The sequence below is a fragment of the Charadrius vociferus genome, unplaced genomic scaffold, assembly GCF_000708025.1.
Source record: "Charadrius vociferus isolate BGI_N301 unplaced genomic scaffold, ASM70802v2 scaffold409, whole genome shotgun sequence".
Classification (NCBI taxonomy): domain Eukaryota; kingdom Metazoa; phylum Chordata; class Aves; order Charadriiformes; family Charadriidae; genus Charadrius; species Charadrius vociferus.
The window spans coordinates 1,612,407-1,633,792 of record NW_009650082.1 but is presented as its reverse complement, the minus strand read 5'-3'; the positions used below and the strand labels follow the sequence as shown (position 1 = coordinate 1,633,792).

Genomic DNA, 21,386 nt, shown 5'->3' with positions numbered 1-21,386 from the left:
CGGGGCGGCGCCTTCGGCTGTGAGGAGGGCTCCAATCGGCTTTGTTCTTCCGCGCTTAATTGAGCTCTGGGACAAATTTGGGGTTCCCTTTCGACCCCCTGACACCCCAGCGGGGTGACCGGAGCCCCCCTGGGTGCCTGGGGGCTGTCACTGGGGCTCTTGTTCCAGCCGGGCAGATGAAACCCAAAGGGTCAGGGCAAAGCACCTGCCCGCCTTCTCCCAGGAGCCATGCCTGGGATGCACAGCAGGCACCCTTGGCTGCCCAGAGGGTGCAGGGACCTGTGTCCAGGAGGTATGGCACCCGTGGGTGCCCGGGGTGCTGGTCCCTGCTAGGGCTTGGTCCTGGGGTGCACAGCACCCATGGGTGCCCAGGGGGTGAAGGTACCTGCTAGGAAGCCCTGCCCGGGAGGCATGGCACCTCTGGGTGCCCAGAGGGTGGAGGTACCTGCTAGGGACCTGTGCCCGGGAGGCATGGCACCTCTGGGTGCCCAGGGGGTGGAGGTACCTGCTAGGGACCTGTGCCCGGGAGGCATGGCACCTCTGGGTGCCCAGGGGGTGGAGGTACCTGCTAGGGACCTGTGCCCGGGAGGCATGGCACCTCTGGGTGCCCAGGGGGTGCAGGTACCTGCTAGGGACCTGTGCCCGGGAGGTATGGCACCTCTGGGTGCCCAGAGGGTGGAGGTACCTGCTAGGGACCTGTGCCCGGGAGGCACGGCACCTCTGGGTGCCCAGGGGGTGGAGGTACCTGCTAGGGACCTGTGCCCGGGAGGCACGGCACCTCTGGGTGCCCAGGGGGTGCAGGTACCTGCTAGGGACCTGTGCCCGGGAGGTATGGCACCTCTGGGTGCCCAGAGGGTGCAGGTACCTGTGGATCTGAAACACGTGCTCTGGCCTTCCTGCCCTCCGGTGCTCTTTCAGTGTCCTGATGTGGCCTCAAGGAGCTTCCTTGGAGCCTGCAGGCCCCTCGGGTGGCTGACCTATTTGCTTGTCCTCTGTGGGCAAAGGCAGCTGCTCAGCTGGAGGTGCTGATCTCGTTTGCTTTGTTCCTGTTCCCACCATGGGCTGTGCTGCTGCTCCCGATAGTGGTGATCACTCTTTGTGCTGTTGAGAGAGGTGATTCTCCAGTTATTCATGTTGTCCTTTAAACTTCTTGTAGGTCTTGGTGGCTGGGGAGGTGGTGACACTTGGACACTTCTCTCTCACCCACAATTAATGGGCTACATAAATAATGTGGGGGAATTTTGCTGGGGGTTATTGTTGTTTGTTGACGCTTTCCCATCCCTAAAGTAATACTGGCTATGGAGGAGGTGTGTGGGCTGTGGTTGAGGAGCCCTGCCATTGCTCTTGGCTGCTGATCTTGGGCTAGTCCTTTGGCCCCTCTGCTTTTGCTGTTTGTGAAGTAGGAAGGCTAACGCTCACCTCCTTTGAAATGCTAGGAGGGTTGTGGATAGAGTGCGGATAAAAAATTATATGTAGCAATTGGGAGCAATTGTATGTTATGCAGTGAGGGAGAGGAATTCAGAAAATGATATGAAAGGGAGCACTATTCCTGTCTGTTCATGTGCACTCACATAACATAACCTGGGCTGTCACCTGCTTCATCAGTGAAAGAGCCCGAACAGAACAATATGAATGTGTATTTCTCAGATTTTCTATTAAAATGACTGTAAAATTGTTTTGCTTACAAGCATCCTTTCAAATTATTCTGAGGTCAATGTGGGAGGTCATTTGCCTGGAGGGGCAATATCTTCTCTGCATAAGTCTTTGGTGTCTATAGAACTTGGTATTCATTGTTTTCATATTTTCTCTTTTCTTGTGAATCTGAATTAGCTCTAAGTGCTACATGGATCTCTATAGAGATGTTGCTTGTGTTGGTGGTTTCATCGTGATTTAACAGAATTCCTCTATTTTCCCCCAGTAGTTTGTACTTCAACAAGATAATTGTCTTGCAGTATGCCTCCAGTCCTTAAAGAACAAATGTAATTACCATATCCTCTGCAGTGGAAGTTCAGCCAGACTGGATAGTTTAGTTTCGGATTTATTCTGATGGTCATATATTGTGTACCTCTTTGTGCAGATAGGTTTTTTAAGTAATTGGGTATTATCAATGAGGTATTACTGAAATATTAGAGAGGAAGGTTAATGCAGAAGTTGTGTGCAGTGATGCTGCTTCTGAACAACTGGCTGCTGTCGAAAGGTCCACAAAGAGTCAGGCCCCTTAAAGCAGGGGGTGCCTCTACAGCTTTGGCCTTTCAGTGTAATGTGGAGCCAGATAACCCTAGGGACAGTTCCTGCATTATCAGGATTTTAGTTCATTATGTGATGTTGGTGTTTCTAGACGGTCCTGTCTCTGGTCTCTGCCTCCTGGACTGTTTTTAAACAAGGATATATTTGAAATAATGTTTTTTAATTGTGCTAATAATGCCTGTGAAACTGAAGTTTCCTATAGCTAGTATCCAGATTTTGGGGGGGTGTCAGCTGTTTAATCAGAGCTGAAGTTGATTACAACAGGAGGATTGGGAATAGTGAACTGTCTTTTTTTTTTTTTTTTTACTTTTTTCAGTTGATTCAAGTGCTTTAAATTTAACTGTGGTTACCTAGGATCATCTCCTCTTAAGCCATCTAGCAAGAATGGACTAGGGTGTAGAAACATCGCTGAGGTGAACATCTTACCCTTTCTGCACAAGATTTTTTGATCATTTTGTGAGAAAATAGAGTGGGGTCTTTTCCTGATTCCCTGGTCAAGAGTTGGTGCCTTCCATTTTTCCAAATAATATTTTGTCCTGCTCTTTTAATGTGCGGGAAGAAACTGGTTTGAAGTTTCAAACTACTGTTTGAGGATGCAAATGAGGATTCTCGTCTCTTCCTTGCTTCCTGCAAAGGGTTTGTTTAACTTAGGCCTCTGGAGGATGCTCCCAGCACCTGGATGCATTGGTTTGCAGCAGCATTAACTCCAGCTAAGTTGAATCCTTTTACTCTCCCCACAGGAATTAGAGGTATTTCAGAAGAGACAACCACCGGAGTTCACAACCTGTACAAGATGAAGGCCAATGGGACCCTTAAAGTGCCAGCTATCAACGTTAATGACTCTGTCACCAAGGTAATGCAACTCTTCTGCTATGTCCAGTTTGGCGTTGGGTTGTTGTCATTCCCACGCAAGTATTCCTCTTGCCGAACTATTCTTGATGTGGTATTGAACAGATTTTCACCATATCCTTGAAGCGAGCCCATGATGTCTCTAATGGGACATGCCATTGTAAATAGCCTGTTTTCAGAACATCAAGGTTGGTGTTCTTTTTGTATGTGAGGACATACATTATTAAAATGCAGAAGAATGCAAAAACACCTTTGGAAACTATGGCTCCTGGGTAACAGTCAGTTTCTGTGGCAAGGGGCATGTCCTTGCTCTGAATAGCTTAAAGCCCACAGGCAGGTGGCAGGTACCAGCTGGAAAAGTGTGACCTACATGAGCTTGTGGCTGGTAAAAGTCAGTTGATCTGACAAGGCATTTCTGTGAGCAGCAGTTACAGAGGATAGGGCAGGAGGAATTTATTCCCTGCTTAGCTGTAATACTGCTTCCTGAGACAAATCCTGGTGGATTGAGAGATGAGGGGGAATGTTTAAAGGGTGCTGATGCTTTTTGGATGCAGATAAATTATAGTGGGAATTTCAGGCGTACTTAATGTTTATGCATCTAGATGTTTTTTAAATCTAGTTGCCAAATCTATTTCAGGTTACCATCCTATTGGGCATGGCAGTTCTCACTGTTTGGCCTGCTTTTTCTGCAGTTCACTATCTGAAGAGTCTCTTCTTTCTGCTCACAAAGATGCATCTGGCATTTTTATTTCATAGCTAGTGGGCTTGAATCCAGTTGACCTCGGAAGAAGCCTGTTTCTCTGCATCCTTTTCACCTAGATGTGTGCCTCCTGCATAATAACTGTTAATACTGTTTAGTAGATTTGGAAATTTAGAAGTTTCTAAAAGAGCATCTTGAGTGGATTTGGGTTAAGCTCACTTTATTCTAGTGCCAAACAAATACTTATTTTCAAGCACTGCTTGGTAGTAAAAGATTTGTACTAACCACAGTTGCAGATCTCCAGGAAGACATGCTACTGAGCTGACAAATTCTGCTCTTGCAGTTTGGTATTTTCACTTGGTGTCAGGTTCCTATACCAGTATTTGGACAGAGAAGGCAGGCAGTGCCCAGGTCTGTTTTGCCCTCCTGACACTCAGATGTATTTTTGGGTGGGACAGATGTCTGCATCTGCCACTCTGTTACCTTGCCTGCACGGGGATGCACAAGGATCTGGAAGGCTTTGCTTGCAATGGGGGGATTTGGTGATGAGGAATCAAATCTGACCATGCTATTTGCCTCCATAAGAAGGCTTATACTGCAGGGAAAATCGGTTGGAGGACTAGAAAAGATCAACAATTAGCACTAGCTTTGGAATTTGAAGGATTGGGAACACAAACTTTCTGAAATATTAATGGCAAATGTGCCTGTGATAAGACTTACAGGCACTGAGTCAGGAACCTCTGGATCTGAAGTATAAGTTCTTACATGTTAATCCTCAGCCAGCTTCTCAGGCTGGGAGCAATATGCCACTGTACCTTTTAACTCGCTCAGATAATGCATTGGAGTCATAGCTGTAACTTTTTTATACATGGACTTTGCATTTTTTATTATAAAAAATTTTACAGTTGTAGGCTGTAGACTGAAAAACAAACTGTAATGTTGTCTTACCCGTGCTAGGTGGCACCAGCTGTAGCTGCAAGGTAGGTCCCATTAGAAAGACCAGTAGCCCTACTCGCATCTAGATATTGAGTCTTAAGATTGCTTATAGCAGACAGTGCTACCTGTGTCAAGTGAAAGCAAGAATGATTGGTGATGTAAGGCTGTGGAAAGCATAGGGCAGGCTTTGAGACCAGAATTTTGCTGTGAATGGCGAGTTCTTTATACCCCTGCCTTGCAAAGCACAGCACAACTTTGGTAGCCAGATTTTTTTAAATTTTTGGCTTCTGTAACTGTTCAGACAATCAAATCTGTTCATAAAGCCCATCCTCCTGGTCAAAACAAAAGGGCCTGAGGAGAAAAGGGAGGAAGGAGCATTACAAAAAATCAGTACAGCAATATGTGTTTCTGAGTTTAGGAAGATGTTCCAGTGGAGTAGTATTTGACATCTGGCTTAGCAAGGGAATCTTGATTTGGAGGCCTGGCTGTTAAGCTCGTGTGTTAATGTTATAGCAGGAGGATGTTGTATGGTGGGGCATTAGGAGATGAAATTCAGGGGTTCTTTGTTGCAGTGACTGGTATTGTGAATGGCTACTTGCTGGATTTTTGTAGTTCTGAACAGTGGTGAGGTCTGTCAGTGTTAGTGTATTTTGATCTTCCTGGGCTGCAGGAGTGAATTTCTCATGGTTAATGGGGGCAGCTTGCTACTTCTGCAGGGTGCATGTGTTTTGCAAAGATTAAGACTAATTGGCCAGATATTCTGCTGTTTTTTTTTGCATACCTGTGGCACTTGGTTCAGTTCATTGTCTGTTAAATGGAAGCAGAGAACTGGTGAACCTCTGGTTAAGGAACTCAGACCTATGTCTGTATGTGATAATTGTGCTTTTACTTACTAAATTCAGGTTACCTCTAACAAGCTTTTAACGTGTCCATGCCGTAGTCAGTAGATGCAACATATTTATGAAGTGCTTCTTGCCAGGGATGTGCTGAAGCCTGTATCTGGTGTAACTATATAGATTGAAACTCAATAAATAAAAGCATTAAACCAGGTTATCTTCTTCCCATCCCTCGCTGTGGTTAAACTGTTTAGCTGACTGTCAGCCTCTTGTGTGTAGTACTTGTATACAAGTTCATTTTGTTTCTCTAGGGAATTTTTACTTGAATGACTTTCATCTGTTTTGAAACTGCTCCTTTTTCGTCCTCAGAGCAAGTTTGATAACCTATATGGTTGCAGAGAGTCCCTCATTGATGGCATCAAACGTGCTACAGATGTCATGATCGCTGGAAAAGTAGCAGTCGTGGCAGGTTACGGTGATGTGGGCAAAGGCTGTGCTCAGGCCCTGCGGAGCTTTGGAGCCAGAGTCATCATCACTGAAATCGATCCCATCAACGCACTGCAGGCAGCCATGGAAGGTGAGAACTGGAGGAGATGCGGAAGTTAATGCAGCTGGTGGGGGTCTCTGCATGTCAGTGTACAGCAATAAGTGATAGTTGTCCAAGAAAGTTTCAGTGGGTTTCAGCCTTGTCCCCGTTGAGGTAGAGGTAACTCCAGTCTAACTGTAGGAATTCCTTCCTTACAGTTAAGGAAGGAGTTTATTAGTATAGGCCTTGAAGATGTGTTTGGAGTCAAGGATAGAGACCATAGTGGGGTAAGGCCCTCATTTCATAATGCTGTAAGGCTGGTTTGGAATGGTTTTGTTATCTTTAAGTTGTGCAACTCTAGCCTCCAGTGTGGGTTAAGACTTCACTAGAATATCTCCACAGTAAAACACCAGACGTTTTTGGGGAAGAGTGCCATGCTGTCTGCCTTTCCAGTTGTGCTTATGGCATGCTCTGGAAGCTGTGCTCCTTCTATTTCTGTGGGTGCCTCATGTAACTATGCTTCTTCATACCAGTTTATCCCATTTCTATTCATACCTGGTTAGAGCTGCAGGTGTGGTGGGTGCACTTCCCTTTGCAAACCTGACCCCCTGAATCCAGTCCGAGGGCTGTGCCAGATACTACACCTATGGACATAAGATATTGAATATATAGATCTACAGATTTTAAATGGGCGAGGCATAGATGTTTTCCTGCTATGTTGGTGTTTAGTAAGACAAGTATGCCCTCTATTTTGCATCCTCCATAGGTCAGGTGTTGGCACAGACTTCTCTTATTCTTTCTCCATACTTCTCTGCTTGTAATATTGTAGCCCACTTATTAAAAAGTGCTGGTAGTTGGGTAGAGCAATAATTTTCTTTCTTTTCAGGTTATGAAGTTACAACCATGGAGGAGGCCTGCAAAGAAGGCAATATCTTTGTTACCACCACTGGCTGCACTGACATTGTTCAGGGCAGGTATGGTCTAGCCCCATGCTTTAGCGAAAGTATACCTGCACAGTTAGATTTTTTAAATACAGTCATAATTTTACAGCAGTATGGTGAAGGTTAGCACACAGTCTCATTTCTGGACATCAGGATTTAGGATTGATTTAGTGAGAAATCAGGGTCTTTTCAATTTTGTTGGATGTTGCCATGTTGCAATTGTTCCTGTCTTACAGCATGTAATGATGGAGAAACCAAAGGTGTAGAGGGATAGACAGACTTTCAGAGAATGAGAGCATCAGGGCTAAATTCTGTGTTAGGATAGATAAATGTGAACAGAGGAGGAGGTAAAGGTTGAAACGTAAAGGTTGAAAGTGATTCCATCTGTGAGTACACATAGCAGACTTGAAACTAGCCTGTTCTCAATAAACTATCCTGCAGTCTTTGTTATCACTTCTTAGATCTCAATTTATAGCCCCTCCACTCTACACAAATTCATTCCTATCTTTGCCATTATGATTGCACATGTTGTAGTGGAAGGTCAGATTAAGTGGGAGGGGATAAGGCCGTTATTCTGTAGAGATTTAAAACTGCTGGAAACTTTAAAGTAATGAAGAAAATGATTTGTTCTGTGTAGGAAAGAGAATAACTGTGGGAATTTCAGTTTTGACCAATTAAACAAAATAGTTTTACTTTCCATACTGGGAAAATATTTTCTCTCTGATAACCTCTTATATCCTTGGGAAGCATCCTTCCCTAGAAGCTTAAGAGTCTTTTCCAGTGGACTTCACGTGCCTGGAAGATTACCAGACCCACCCATCTTGAGTCAAATGCAGTCAGTGAGCCAGGCACTTTTCATTTTTCCTTGAGCAGAGCTATGGACTAGAGCATCTTCTGGTGCTGAAGAAAAAATTTTGTTCATTAATGTTTGATATGAATTTTTTTTGCAGGCACTTTGAGCAGATGAAGGATGATGCCATAGTGTGTAATATTGGCCATTTTGATGTGGAAGTTGATGCAAAGTGGCTGAATGAAAATGCAGTAGAGGCGGTGAATGTTAAACCTCAGGTGAGACAGCCCTTGCACAAACTCTCCTGCTAGAAAGAAGCAATAGCTACTCAGAGTCTGTTTCCAGAAAGGCGGGTGTTTCTCTTCAGGTACTTTGTTTCTGGCTTTCTTGGAAGCCAGTGTTTTTCTGGGCTGATCAGAACGGAGATTCTGCTCTATTCTTCCCCAATTAACCTGGAACAAGCTGAATGTCATATTCTTATGTTGCTACTAAAGCAATTGATTCCAGCCGGTGCCCTAGTGTACAGTGTGGTCTCTGGCGAGAGGTGCCTGGTACAGATGCATCTTTCTCCATGTGTTACTACTTCCTCGACAAACAGGAGCCTACCTCTCAGTGGTGGGTGTGTAGACAATTAATTGCATCAAGTTCATTCTGTAGAGGAAGTCAGCTTTGATGTTTGAGGTACGGTGAGGAAGTATGGAAATGTGATTTTTTTTTTTTGATAGCCTTCAGCTGAAAACAGTGCTATAACTCAGTTTCAAAAAGCAAACTTAGATGATGAATACAGAACAGACCATTAGAGACCATATAGAACTTAAGAATGCAGCCCATAGATTGCCTGGTGGCTGATCTGCATTTCCTCTTGGGAATCTGCTTGTTCATGTACTGCTCTGCACCAGAACAATCTTGGTCTTGATGCCGAGTGCCAGGATTAGAGTGAATCTCAAGCAAATGTCTTCTGGGATTCTGTCAGGGTTTGAAAAATTTCACACCTCTTTGTTTTCAAAGCTTTTTTTTTTTTTTTCACTCAGACTGAAGCCTCAGGAAAGCCTCTTTGGAGCTCTGCCAAACTCAGACTTCTCTTCCAAACTTAGTGGCTTCATTTTAGAAACCTGTGTAGACCAGAAGTCTCTGCATGGGCAGACAAGGCGAGATGTTTTATCCTTGCTCAGTGTGCATTCCCACCATGTATTTACTTCAAGCTATGGCTGTAGCTACACAGGAAAATAGGAATCTAAAAATTGCAGCTGTTCAGCTGTGTTTTTGAAAGCAGGGGAACGAAACTAAACTAAATCAAAACTGTTTTGTAACACCAGCATTGGGGGAGAACATAAAGCAAACCAGGCTTTGTCTGACTTGGCATGGGACTTCTAGTTACCTTTTAAAGAGGGAGCGTACTTGCTGATAGCAGGTTTCTGGGAGAGGTTTTCAGCTTTTTCTAAAAACACCACACCCTAGCATATGTCTTAGTAGATATCGGTCTGCCCTTCCAACTCTCATAATTCCCCTGTGGCTTATTGGCCACCCACATCAGACTCTTCCAAAGCAGTTGCGAGTGTCTTTTCAGTATCGTGTTTGCTGTTGGGACACTCCATGTGGGCTCAACTAGGTATGAAGTTAAACCCTCAACTTTGTGCCCTGTTCAAGTCTGTTCTTACCTGTGACCTTAGTGTGGAGCTGACTGTGCTCAACAGCTCTTGTCCTAGAGGAGCCTGCAGCTTACTGCTTGCTTTCTACTAGTTTGGGTTTGAAAACTAAATACTGGCCCTGCTCAAAAAGTAAATGTTGTTGAAGGCTAAATTGGATGTTAATATCCAAACTGCCTGCACGTGGCCATTCAATGTGGCTCTTAAAGTCCATATGAAAAATTGTGTCACTTAGCAGAGGTAGTAGTCCCTCTTTCTTTGTATACTGTGTTGAAGGAGCCAGTCTGTCACAGATGTATTAGGTGCAATGAGATGCAGTCTAGTCCAAGGTACGAAAACTGTAACAAGTTTCTGGTTAAAAGCAGAATATTATCTTTTCAAAAGGATGGAATTAGCGCCAAGGTTGTCGATACGGTTTAATGCTGAAGACCTGCCTCCTACCTTGAATCTCTCTGGTCTGTTATTTAAACCTCTGCTGTCGCAAGGAAGGATGTTTGGAGTGATGCAAAGGAGACACCCGCTTACAGAGCGGAAGCTGTGGAAGTAGCTGCCCAGTGTGCTGTGGATGCCACAAGTGTGTTTACTAAAAAGTCATTAGCTAAAGTTTGTAAAAGGTGTTTCTGACAGCCCTGAGTGGACTCCCTCTGGCTCAGCTTGATGCACAGATAGCTGAAGCTGAGAGGATTTACTGGGGGAAATAGCACTTTACCCTTGGGCTGTTCTTGTGCTTCTCCTTACCCATATACTGGTTGCCACTGGTAACCAGTAAATCTGATCTTCTGTGGTCATTCCACATTTTTGAAGCTTTACTGAAGAGAGGATGGCCTACAGATGTGTGCATTGGCAAGCCCAGTAAAAGCTGGTCCCTGGCTCAGGTTAGTACTTGGGTTTTGTTGACTTCTAGCAGTGAATCTGAAGCCCTGTTAACTAGTTTGAATCTCCAGTTGGACTCTTATTGGTGTATTTAATGCTATAGTAGCTGCACTGTGCTAGTGGTATACTGCTGTGCTCCATTTTGTCTGTTTAGATTTCTTGTCCCTAAAGACTTCAGACCTGCGTGACAAGGTAAGGAGGTACCTGCTGAGAAGGTGTTATGTGAACAAGTTCTGCTGTGTAAAAGCTTCATTCTTCATTTTCATTCTCTGTGCCCGATTGCCATGGTGGCTGGGCAGCTGAGCAAGAGTGGACTAATACACGTACTAAAAACTTACTCATTTCTAAAAGGGGGGAGGCAGGACTGGGAGGCAAAATGTGACTTTAGAGCCCCAGATTCTGTTCTTGAAACAAACTAAAGGCCATCACTGGGTAGAAATCTATTGCAATTGCTTAATTCCCCCAGGACATCCATTAACTTTAGCTTTAGAAACAAGCTTCCAGGAGGCATCTGGTAGCTTCTGTCCATCACCACCTTCATGGGAATTTGCATATGTTGGGACCTTTCTCAAGGCAGCAGTGATGAGTCATTACAATAATTGATGGAATTGCTCTTAATCTGGGAAGGAAATTACTGGTTTGCCACTTAGGCCATTACTGCTTTCTCAGTTTTGTTGCCCAGATTCAAAGGGACACTTCTGTGGTCATCTTGTCCCTAGTGTTTTGGGGTCCTCAAGGGAAGCTCAGTACAGAGTTAAAGGTGTGAGATCTTGCACTTATCCTTAGAATAACATGTGTTTTTTCACATTGAAGTTCTGGGTGAGGTATCCTGTGTTTTATAATACCAAATCCTAACTCTCTTAAACTCTCTAAATATTCAAGTTTTTGCTAAGATCTGGCCACTTTTTCTCTCTCCTGTAGCAGGGAGGGGAATATAGTACAAGAGCAAAAATCTCTAACCTCCTGTGAAGACATCTGTCTCTTGATCAGAGGATTAATACCAGAGCTGAGGGCTGCTAGACTTCAGCTAGAGGTACAGAGTAATTGTGAATGTGTCCAACGTGGTGGTTTTCTGTACCATATGGTCTCCATTTACATAGTGGTGAGCTGGTGTAAGAGATGTTTAATGCTTGGGACAGGAAAACGTCTTATTGTACCATTCTGATTCATCTGTTGCTTTCAAAGTACACTTAAGGAGATAATAGGCTTATTACAGAAAAGCTGGCCAGTAGTTTTGAGTATGGCTTTGCACCACAGTCCTGCTCAGCTGCTGTCTGGTATTGGAGACTGATGTGTAGAACGAGCTCGACTCCAGGAAAGAAAGGTCAAGGTGGGATTAATGAGCTTTGGCACTGAAAATAAATTATTTATATTATCATGGTGTGGAGGGAAGGGCAAAGCAGCCAGAAAGTCCAGAGCAAGCTGGTGGGGAAAGGGAGGAGGCATTTATGTATGTGTGGAGATGAACTTAATGCTTGGATAACTTGAATTCTACTTCTGAGCTTATGAATCAGCCTGTTTATCTGCTCATAGATGAGATGTGTTTCCAGGGCACTGACTTAAGCCTCTGGTACTGCTACTATTTTGTATTTATTTCTGTGTAAAGACATTAATTTGCATTTTCTGCATTACCCCGTGCATTGAATGGGTCATGTCAGCAGATTGCCAAAGGTATGTGATTCAGTGCACAAGCCAGCAGCTGTCCAGGTGCAAGTTGTGTGGATGTTATATGGATATAATATTTTGACACTAAACCACCTGATTCAGACTTCAAAACTGAAATGCTGGTTAGCTGCTACCTTGTAGTATCTTAATCTGTAAACATAATGTTTAATATAAGTAATATCGTAGCTGTCCTCAGGGTTTTTAGTGTTCTGCTTTCTGGCTGCTTCCTTCTTTGTTTCATTACTTCCATAATTTTGTGATAGCCCATGTGGTATTTTTTGGGTGGATTGAGCACTGTCACTGATGGTCCACAATGGAGAATCAGCATCTGTAAGAAATATTGCAGCTGCTCAGTGGAGAGCATTGTTACTAACCCTACCTTGCTGTACTGCTCTTGGACAGGAGAAATTAAGAATGTTATTCAGGGCTTCTGTTTGAGGTGGTTACTGTCTGCATATATTGTGCTGAAAACGTAATAATTTTTTACATGAACCCAAAGAGTAGAAAATAGTGGTGCGTTTGAAGCATAGCTAGGGAAGACAGGTGGAGGCGCAGACCTTCTCTGAAGGCAAAATACCTGTTCTAATCAAATAGCTTCTATCAACTCATTACATTGCTGCATAAGGACCTGCAAAAAGGTGGGTTTTTTTTTTTCAGAAGATGGTATTGTTACAATTAAAGCTTCATCCCATGTGGCTTTAAGAGTAAAAGGCCAAAGCTTTAAGAATAAAATGGAAAGTGATGTTTTGCTTCATATTATATAACTTTTGAGACTGAAAGTATAAATACAGCTGTGGGGAGGGACCCTTTTAGGTCTTTCACATTTGCTGTGCGTTGACATATAAGATAAATGGACTTTTCTAAAGCATTAACCGTTGTTAAAGTTGGTTGTTGATTATCTTTTAAGTCTTTCCAAAGGTTTGCTGTACTCACACATGCTTGGTGTGTCATGAGCAATAAATACCAGTGAATACTGAATATTCTTGTAACTTACAGGCCATATTGGCAGTTCATTCTGGGCTTTAATATTGTAACCCCCTTTAGGGGTGAAGGCAGGGGAGAAGAGCTGGTGACTGGTGCAAAGGAGAAGCAGAGTTCACTTTAACACTGCAGGAGCACAATCTGGCCCAGACAGTTGAGGTGCATATCAAGTGACATTATCCTCTGAATTGTGTGGGACTCACTCATATAGCTGAAGACTGTCTCATTAGCCCATGTGAGGCTTGATTAGGTGTGCAGAGTCCTGTTGTCCCCAGCATAGCTTGGAAATCAGTCTGTGTGGAGGACCATGTCTTTGTCCCCCTGAGAGCAAAGGAGGGTACACCAGAAGCTAGGACAGCTGAAGAGGGGAGACTTAGAATAGATGTTAGGAAGAAATTCTTCACTCTGGGGGTGATGAGCTCCTGGCCCAGGTTGCCCCGAGAAGCTGTGGCTGCCCCATCCCTGGAGGTGTTCAAGGCCAGGCTGGACGGGGCTTGGAGCAACCTGGGCTGGGGGGAGGTGTCCCTGCCCAGGGCAGATGATCTTCAAGGTCCCTTCCAACCTAAACAATTTTATGCTTCTTATTCTGTAAAGCATTAGCCTTATGGAAGTGGGAAGAGTTACAGGGGAGCAGTTTCAGCAGGCTGAGGACTCTGGCTCTTACCCCTGTGTTAGATGCAAAGGCTGTGGGCTGTTGCGTGCAGAGGTGTTCCCTCTTCTGACCTGTCTCTCCATACCCCTTGTTACAGTTAAGCATACATGAACTGCATTTTGCTGCTAGCAGCATGCTCCCCACCGCAACCATCTGAGACATCGTGCATGTGGAAAAACCAGAACAACTGGATAAGTGGTTAAATATGAAGTAGATGCTAAGATTCATGTGTGATGTCCAGAATAGCTACAGGCTTTGCAAATTCTGGCTGGAAATTGAGGGAAGGGTGGCTCAATTGTAATCAAAGTCTGCATTGTAAGCCCACTGCTGAATTGATGATGTGGGGAGAAAGGCCACTAAGCTTTGCATGATGTAAAATGCTCTCTTTGCCCTGACATTGCACTGCTTTTGCTTTTCCCCACCCAGGTGGATCGCTATACACTGAGGAATGGCCGTCACATTATATTGCTAGCAGAGGGCCGACTGGTCAACTTGGGCTGTGCCATGGGTCACCCTAGCTTTGTTATGAGCAACTCCTTCACCAACCAGGTGCTGGCACAGATCGAGCTGTGGACCAATAGTGACAAATACTCTGTCGGAGTCCATTTCCTGCCAAAGAAGGTGAGTTAGAATAGCAGAAAGATGCAAGCTTGTAAGGAAGCGAACTTCTGATGCGATCACATGAATTTGTTTCGTTTGTGCTTGAGTTCATTTTCCTACTGAATGCTGTTGTTGCAAGGAGTTTCTGTCCCTCAGAGAATGCTTGGGGTTGGTGATGCTGAGTCTGAAGTGGGCTGGATTTTGTGGCTAACCTGTTGTGCAGAACTGGGACTTGTCTGTCACGTAGCATCATAGGATTGTTATGGCTGGAAAAGACCTTTAAAATCATCAAGTCCATCTGTTATCTAACTCTGCCAGGTCCACTTCTAAACCATGTCCCTGAGCACCATATCTAGATGGCTCTTAAATGCATCCAAGGATGGCGATTCAACCACTTCCCTGGGCAGCCTGTGCCAGTCTTTGATAACCCTTTCAGTGTAGAGGTTTTTCCACGTGATAAGGAACATCCAGTCACTCTGGCTTGACCTGGGGCTCTTCCCTAAGGTGCTGGGGAGCCCTGTGCTGCCTCAGGGTAGTCAGGGAACTTCTCCCAACCAACTGGTTCCTTCTTCTGAATGTCAGCATTCACAGCAAGCTTTCATGTGCCTTTCTAGCAGCAGAGTCTAGTGGGGCAGAGTTGAAGCTGGAGTGAAACTAGGAATCGCATTTACCGTGGTTGGTAGAGTCTGTGTCCCATTTGCACCTAAGCAGAGCTTATCACAATCTGGTCCTAATAGCTTCACAAAATATTAATGACAGATTCCCTCAGGTTTTCCTTTAAACTTATCTCTGCATTCTTTGTTCTTGGAAAAATCTGGATCATGTCACAACTCACAAATACCTTTTATAAAACTAACCTGGTTTTAATTTTCCAAAACAAGCCTGAGAATTTGAGATGGTCATTGAAAAATGCTGGATTTAAATCCCACTGCCTTTGGAATGTAACCAGGTGTGATACTAAATGTGAAAATACTTTTGATTTGGAAAGTAGAGTGTGTATATTTGTGTTTACTTATGAAGTGTTTGCTGAAGGACTTAAGCTTCCAAAACCATCCATTAATGATCAAGCAAAGCTTAACAGGTATACAGTGTAGGAGTTGATCTGCAAGCTGACACATAATCATCTTCAAAGGAAAAGTTTCATTGACAATTCTCTCAAAAATGATAGGCCAATATTGCTAATAAAATGTGGCTTCATCCTCTTCCCGAATAACAATACTTAGTAAGTATACTTGAACTAGCAATGAGAAGTAATGCCCAGATGAGTGAGTTACAAATGGAGTTGCATGCTTATGGAGCATATGGCAGTGATCTTTTCGGGTTCATATACTGTGACAAAATGCTCTCTATACCCTTTGCCCTCCATGGAGAATTTCAAAGAATAAAGCAGTTGCCTTGTCAGAACCAACAAAAGATGGGCCGAACAGCTTTCTCTGATAATTTTTTCTGGCTAGTATCTTTCCTCGTTCTGTGCAGTAGCTTTGAGGTCCCAGTGTAAAATTTGAGAATTACTAAGTACCTTACACTGCACTCTGACTGCAAGAATATTGGTTTGATGATCAGGTATTAGACATGCACACATTTCTGCAATATGTGTTCCCAGAAATCTAGGCACACAGTTGTGTTCATGTTCTTGGCACCAAATCTGTCCATTCTTATGCTCAGCTGTTTGATTTTTGAGGTAAGAATGTCGCTTGCCTTCATCTAAGTTTGTGTATCTTTTTATCTAAATCTTAAAGTCCCCAAGCTGATGCAGCTGTGAAACAGCTTATCTTTGCTGCAGTTTGAGAACCTGATCTAGGAAATGTCAGGGACTCGGCTCCTTTTCAAGTGGGTGTAATCTGTTTTTAACTTGCTGGAAATATGCACCTATCAGATCTTCATGTCAGCCTAGTCAACCAGATATGCATTCAATTTTTAACCTTCCTTCCTCACCCCCTCCCCAACAAGATCTGTTAAGCTTAGATAGCTGTTTCCCTTCTAAACACAGTCCTACCAATTAGCTTTTCTTCTGTGATTTTCCTTACTCTTATGTAGTGTTTGGTAGCTTTCGTGGTTCGCTTCTGTGTTCTTCAACCTCTTCATCTTATGTTTTCAGTTATGTCTTGTACATCTTTGTCTGTGTTGGTTCTCAAGAGATGTTGGTGGTCCCATGTTCTCAAGAGATATTGGCAGTTCTACTCAGCAGGTTGAGCTGCAGTGTATTATATTCTGCACAGATGTAGCTTTTCACCTGGTCCATTACAATGGGATTACTTCAGAGTAGTTGCTTGTTACCACACTCCCTTTGGGTGGGGAATCTAGGACTAGTTATTGAATCATTTAAGATGTGCTGGTTCACTCAAACTGAAGATCTGGCCCTTGATTGTTTTGTTGATTTATTGCCCTTCAAATATTGCAAACTTTTGCATCTATTTAACTAATATGGGGGGAATATTGCCAGTCTTTCCCATGCTGCTGGAATTTAGACTTACCTCATATCTGTTACCTTAGCAATGATTACTTGTATTTTGCAGGAATTACAAATGGTGGTCAAACCTGGCCTTCTGTTGTAACTCAGCAGCACTTGATCCCTTCTTAGCACCGTCTGTTCTGTCTTTAAATATCCTTTATGGCTATATGTTTGTCTCTGACATAGCAGCTAATTTGCTGTTTCTCTGTTTGTTTTCTGACTCTTCTGTGCCTATCTCCTGTAGCACTTAACTGTCTTGTAACTTTACACGTTTTTCAGTCCCTTGAGTTTGCATGTCTGCCTGACACCTCTGGAATAAAGAGAGTATATCAACATATCTGAGCCTATGTCCTACAGCCCACCTTGGCTTTATTCTTCATGAAGACAATGCCAGTAGATACTAGTATTCTTGTTGAACTAGTGATTCTGGAATGGATTTTTTTAATACTCTCTAAGATGGGATATCTGGAAAGGAGATGCATTTTTTCCATTATCAGAACTTATCCAAAATTGTAAGATGAGAGTCTAGTATGTTCAGGTGCCTTTGTAGAGGAAACATGGTTGAGGTTCTACCATTCTACCAAACTGCATATTCTTATTTCTGAATAGTTTGATCTCTGTTCTTTACACATTCACATCCATCCAACAAGTAAATATGATTGAAATGGGCTTGACTATATTGTCTGTCTCACTTGAATGTAACTTGACTCCCTCGGAAGTGTGGGGCTTTTCCATCTGAACACAGTTCTGGACTCAAAGCAAATGCCTCTCTCTGCGCTCAAGCAGGAAAAGAGCTGTCTGACTCTTTGTCTGTGTCAGTCTGTTAAGTCCCCCTTAGGGCTACTATTGGTTTTCACATACTCATTTCTCGCTGTTGACCATGACTTCCTGAACTAATAGGACTCTGTTCCGCTAATATTCTTGTCTCCGTGTTTTGTTTTCCAGCTGGATGAAGCTGTGGCTGCTGCTCATCTGGATAAACTGTGTGTGAAGCTGACGAAGCTGAGTGACAAGCAGGCCAAATACCTTGGCTTATCAAGAGATGGGCCATTCAAGCCAGACCACTACAGATACTGAGCAGGTGGCACTACCCAAAGACCAAAGTGCAGAGATACAACCTTCCAAAGCTCTTGTGTGTGCTGGGCTTCTGAGAACAAGCCCTTTGCCGTACTCCTCTCAATGCTACAGAACCCTTCCCCTTAACCAAGGGAGCTCCAAAGCCTTGTTTGTTAGTGAAAGGATCCTCTGACTCTTGGAATTAGAATTGGTTACTTGGCTAATGTCATGGTGAAAAGGATCCTATGCACCTTTTATTGGATCCTAATGTCCCAATAAGTAGAGCAGGACAGAAGATTGCTAAATGAAAATGCATAGTCTTGTCAAACGTGTGGCTCACAGCCCCTTTGAACAGATTAATAATAATAATAGGGAATAAGACTAATAAGATGGGGAATGGTTTCTACAGGGAGATGCTTTTTCCTGTGCCCTGCTCAAATTAGATGAATCCTACGAGGAGGCTGGCAGTGTCAGGCTTCTCTCCACAAAGGTGCCCTAGCTGAAGTGCATGTTGTGAAACTGGAGGAATTGGAGGAGGTATAGGTTTCTTGGTCTCCTTCCTATAAAATCAACTTCATCTCCTACTCGGAGATTAGAGCTGGCATTTTTTTTTCCTGGGTTAATTTACTCCATTGGTTTTGGTCAGAACAAAGACCCTTCTGTGCTTCTTCCATACCAACTCGGAGGGGTGAGGCAAGATTGACTTTTTTTAGCAGCCTTCTAGTGTGTTGTGAAGGGCTGAGAAGCCACTGAGGGTATGGTTAGATTTAGGGACCTTGTTTGATCTTCTGAAAATACCAGCAGCACACTTCTACCCCAACTTGATTTCTGAGTTGTCATGTCTGCTGTATCTTGTTTGTCACTGACTCAAAGTGCTTTTATTAAAGATCTGACTGTGGCCTGACTTGCTTTGTACAGTAAGATGTGTTTTTTTTTTTTTTTTTTCCCATGGATTTGTTTACTTTAGTGTGATCCTTAAGCTACTGAAAATAATGTATCCACAGGGGGTTTCCTCAGAGCAAAAGCCAGTGCTGTGACTAGCCTGCATCATACACTTGAACTGGGAGAAGCTGCTCCTTGGGCTATTGAAATATTTAAGGGCTGAATCGTACAGAAAAAAACTCTTCCTCTCTGTATGCTGAGATTTATTTCCATATATGTCATGAAGTCCTCTCTTGCCACTGTCCTCTTCAGTCAGCGTTATACAGCAGGCCACCTCTGTTTCTGGATGTACGAAGGTGAAAGGTTTGGTATGATAAAACATGCTGGAAGCGCTCCGAGATTCATGTCTGAGCACCCAGTGTCATGTCAGTGAGCAATTAAGACACTGTAGAGTATGAACTGTTGGAGGAGGAAAAACGGGGATGAGTAAACAAGGTGTTGCTCAAAAAGCAACTAACTGTCTTCTTTGCTTTGTTTAGCATCGGCCTCTAAAAAGGACCAATTCTAACTGAATTTGGGTCCCACAAACTCCAAAGGGGATTATCCTTTAAACTTACACATATACACTGTGCTCCACACAGGTGCAGTTGCAGTACATGCCTAAATGTAGGTGATGGTCACCTTGTGTTGCGTATAGCTGTGTGTGGCAGAGAATAATGATGATAGAAAATATCATTGTAGTAGAACAAATGAAATAGCAAAGTAAGGACTGGGTGTTGTCCTTCATTAGTCTCCTCTAGCTGCCCTTTGGCTTCTCTGAATGCATTTATCAGCTGAACATCTGCTATCCTGAAGTACAGGGCTGTAATTCTGCTGTTGAACTTGGATTGTGGATTCGTAGAGTAATCGAGTTAGGAAGGGCCATCTGGAGGTTCATCCCTGTCCTCATACCAGGGCCAATCAGATACCAGGGCCAATCAGATCAGGTTGGAGATTAGCTTGCCCAGGTGATTTCAGTTGTCTCTGGGGACAGAGATCAGCTAACCTCCTTGGGCTTGTCTCACAATATTTGACCACCCTCTAGATGAAAATATTTTTCTGTACACCTAACTGGAATTTCTTCTGTTGCAGCCAATGCTCATTGCTTTTCATTTTATGCCTCTGCACCTCTGGGAAGCGTCTAGCTCTGTCTTCACTACATGCTCGCATTAAGTAGTCATGGGCAGCAGTAAATCTCCCTTCACCTTCTCTGGGTTGAATAAACCCAGGTTTTGGTTGATGTTCTTTGTGTGTCCTATTGCTTCAGCCCCCTGATCATCTTGGTGGCCCTCTGTTCTCAGATGGATGCTCTCAGGTGTGCCAATATTGTCATTATAGTGGGGAGCCCAAACTGGATGCAGGTGTCTTTAAAGTGCCAAACAGTGGAGAAAGGATCCCTCCTCTTGGCCTGCTGGCTTTGCTGTTGGTACAGCTCTAGATAATCTGTGGCTGCTTTACTGCACGGGCAGTCAAGGACCTTACACTTCAGTCTCTGCAGGAAATGCTGCCTTCACCTTTTCATCTTTGAGTTTTGTTTGGGGTTTTTTTTGAGTATCAGATCCAGCATAGCATCTCCCTTATTTGGCTTATTGACCACCTGTAACAAGAAATTGGCCTTGAAGGTCTCTAGAAATCTGGATTGCTTGTGCACAAACCTACTGTCCTTCCATCAGGTGCCAGAGTGGCCGAAGTCTGCCAGGGTTTGATAGCAAGAGGCTTTTTCCAGCTATCTGAAGAAATTTTCAGCTACTTCCTATTCTGGTCAGGCAGTCTTGTGGGATGCCCACCACAGTACTGCAGTTGGTTTGTCCTCTGGTACCGAACCCAGAAACTTCTGACTCAATTCTCAAAGAATTGCAGCTATAGAAATTAAATATGAAATGGCTGGCTGACACCCTGAATTTATCAAAAAATACATATTCCATTGTGTAATCAACACACTGTGTTACGATAGCAGTGTGCTTTTTTTGTTTGAAATGGCTTTTTTGGGGGGGGGGGGGGGGTATTTGTCAAGACTGGTTTTGAGTACGGCCTTGCCACCAGTGGTTCTGTGTTAATGATGCTTTGTTGTCACTTTGTATGTAGTGTAGTGGGTCAGGACTTTTTTTCCCCCTACATTTCTGTTTATATTCATTACAGGTTGCAGAATTCAGGTGTTTAATGCGTAGAGAAATCTATTTGTGTGTGTGTATACATATGTGTTCGGTTTTCCTCAGAAGGCTTGAGGTCTTGTGTTTCCTGGTTGTTGGAGCCCTTATAAAGTCTGTTTAACATTAGGCTCAGGGGCAGCAGCTCCTGAGTTTCCAAAAACTGTTTCTAGTGTGAGATGCTGTGTGCAAAACTGTGCGTAGAGAGCCCAATGCAAATTCATGTTTAGCTCCTGTTCAAACTTCAGAGGCTTTAAGCATGTGAAATCATGATTCCATAGAGAAGTCAGGGAAAGGTCCAGACACCAGCAGCTTGACCAGGTCTGAAACAGCTCTGCTTTGCAAGACCCGGGCCAGGACACTACAGCATCCCTGGGAAAAGGAAGAGAACCATCTAGTGACTTCCGAGCACAATGTTTTCATTGATCAAACTCATGAAAATCTGACTTGCTGCTAAAAATACAGTAGTTTAGGCAAGTTAACAATGTGAGAATTTGACTTGAAACGTGGTTTGAGTTGATAAAATATAAAATTTATATTTGGAATATATTCTGCTAGATCTTCTAGT

At 43.6% G+C, this 21,386-nt stretch overlaps 1 protein-coding gene across 1 annotated transcript in view; it reads left to right on the top strand.

The window, feature by feature from the left end:
• AHCY (adenosylhomocysteinase) overlaps positions 1-17,979 on the top strand; it is a 29,163-nt gene extending 11,184 nt beyond the window's left edge. Inside the window, exons 5-10 of the mRNA XM_009892099.1 lie at positions 2,988-3,100; positions 5,938-6,145; positions 6,981-7,068; positions 7,986-8,103; positions 14,069-14,263; positions 17,640-17,979. Of these exons, the coding sequence (XP_009890401.1) occupies positions 2,988-3,100; positions 5,938-6,145; positions 6,981-7,068; positions 7,986-8,103; positions 14,069-14,263; positions 17,640-17,771 (854 nt within the window). The 3' untranslated portion in view covers positions 17,772-17,979. The remainder of the gene's footprint in view (positions 1-2,987; positions 3,101-5,937; positions 6,146-6,980; positions 7,069-7,985; positions 8,104-14,068; positions 14,264-17,639) is intronic.
• The last annotated feature ends 3,407 nt before the right edge of the window (positions 17,980-21,386 follow it).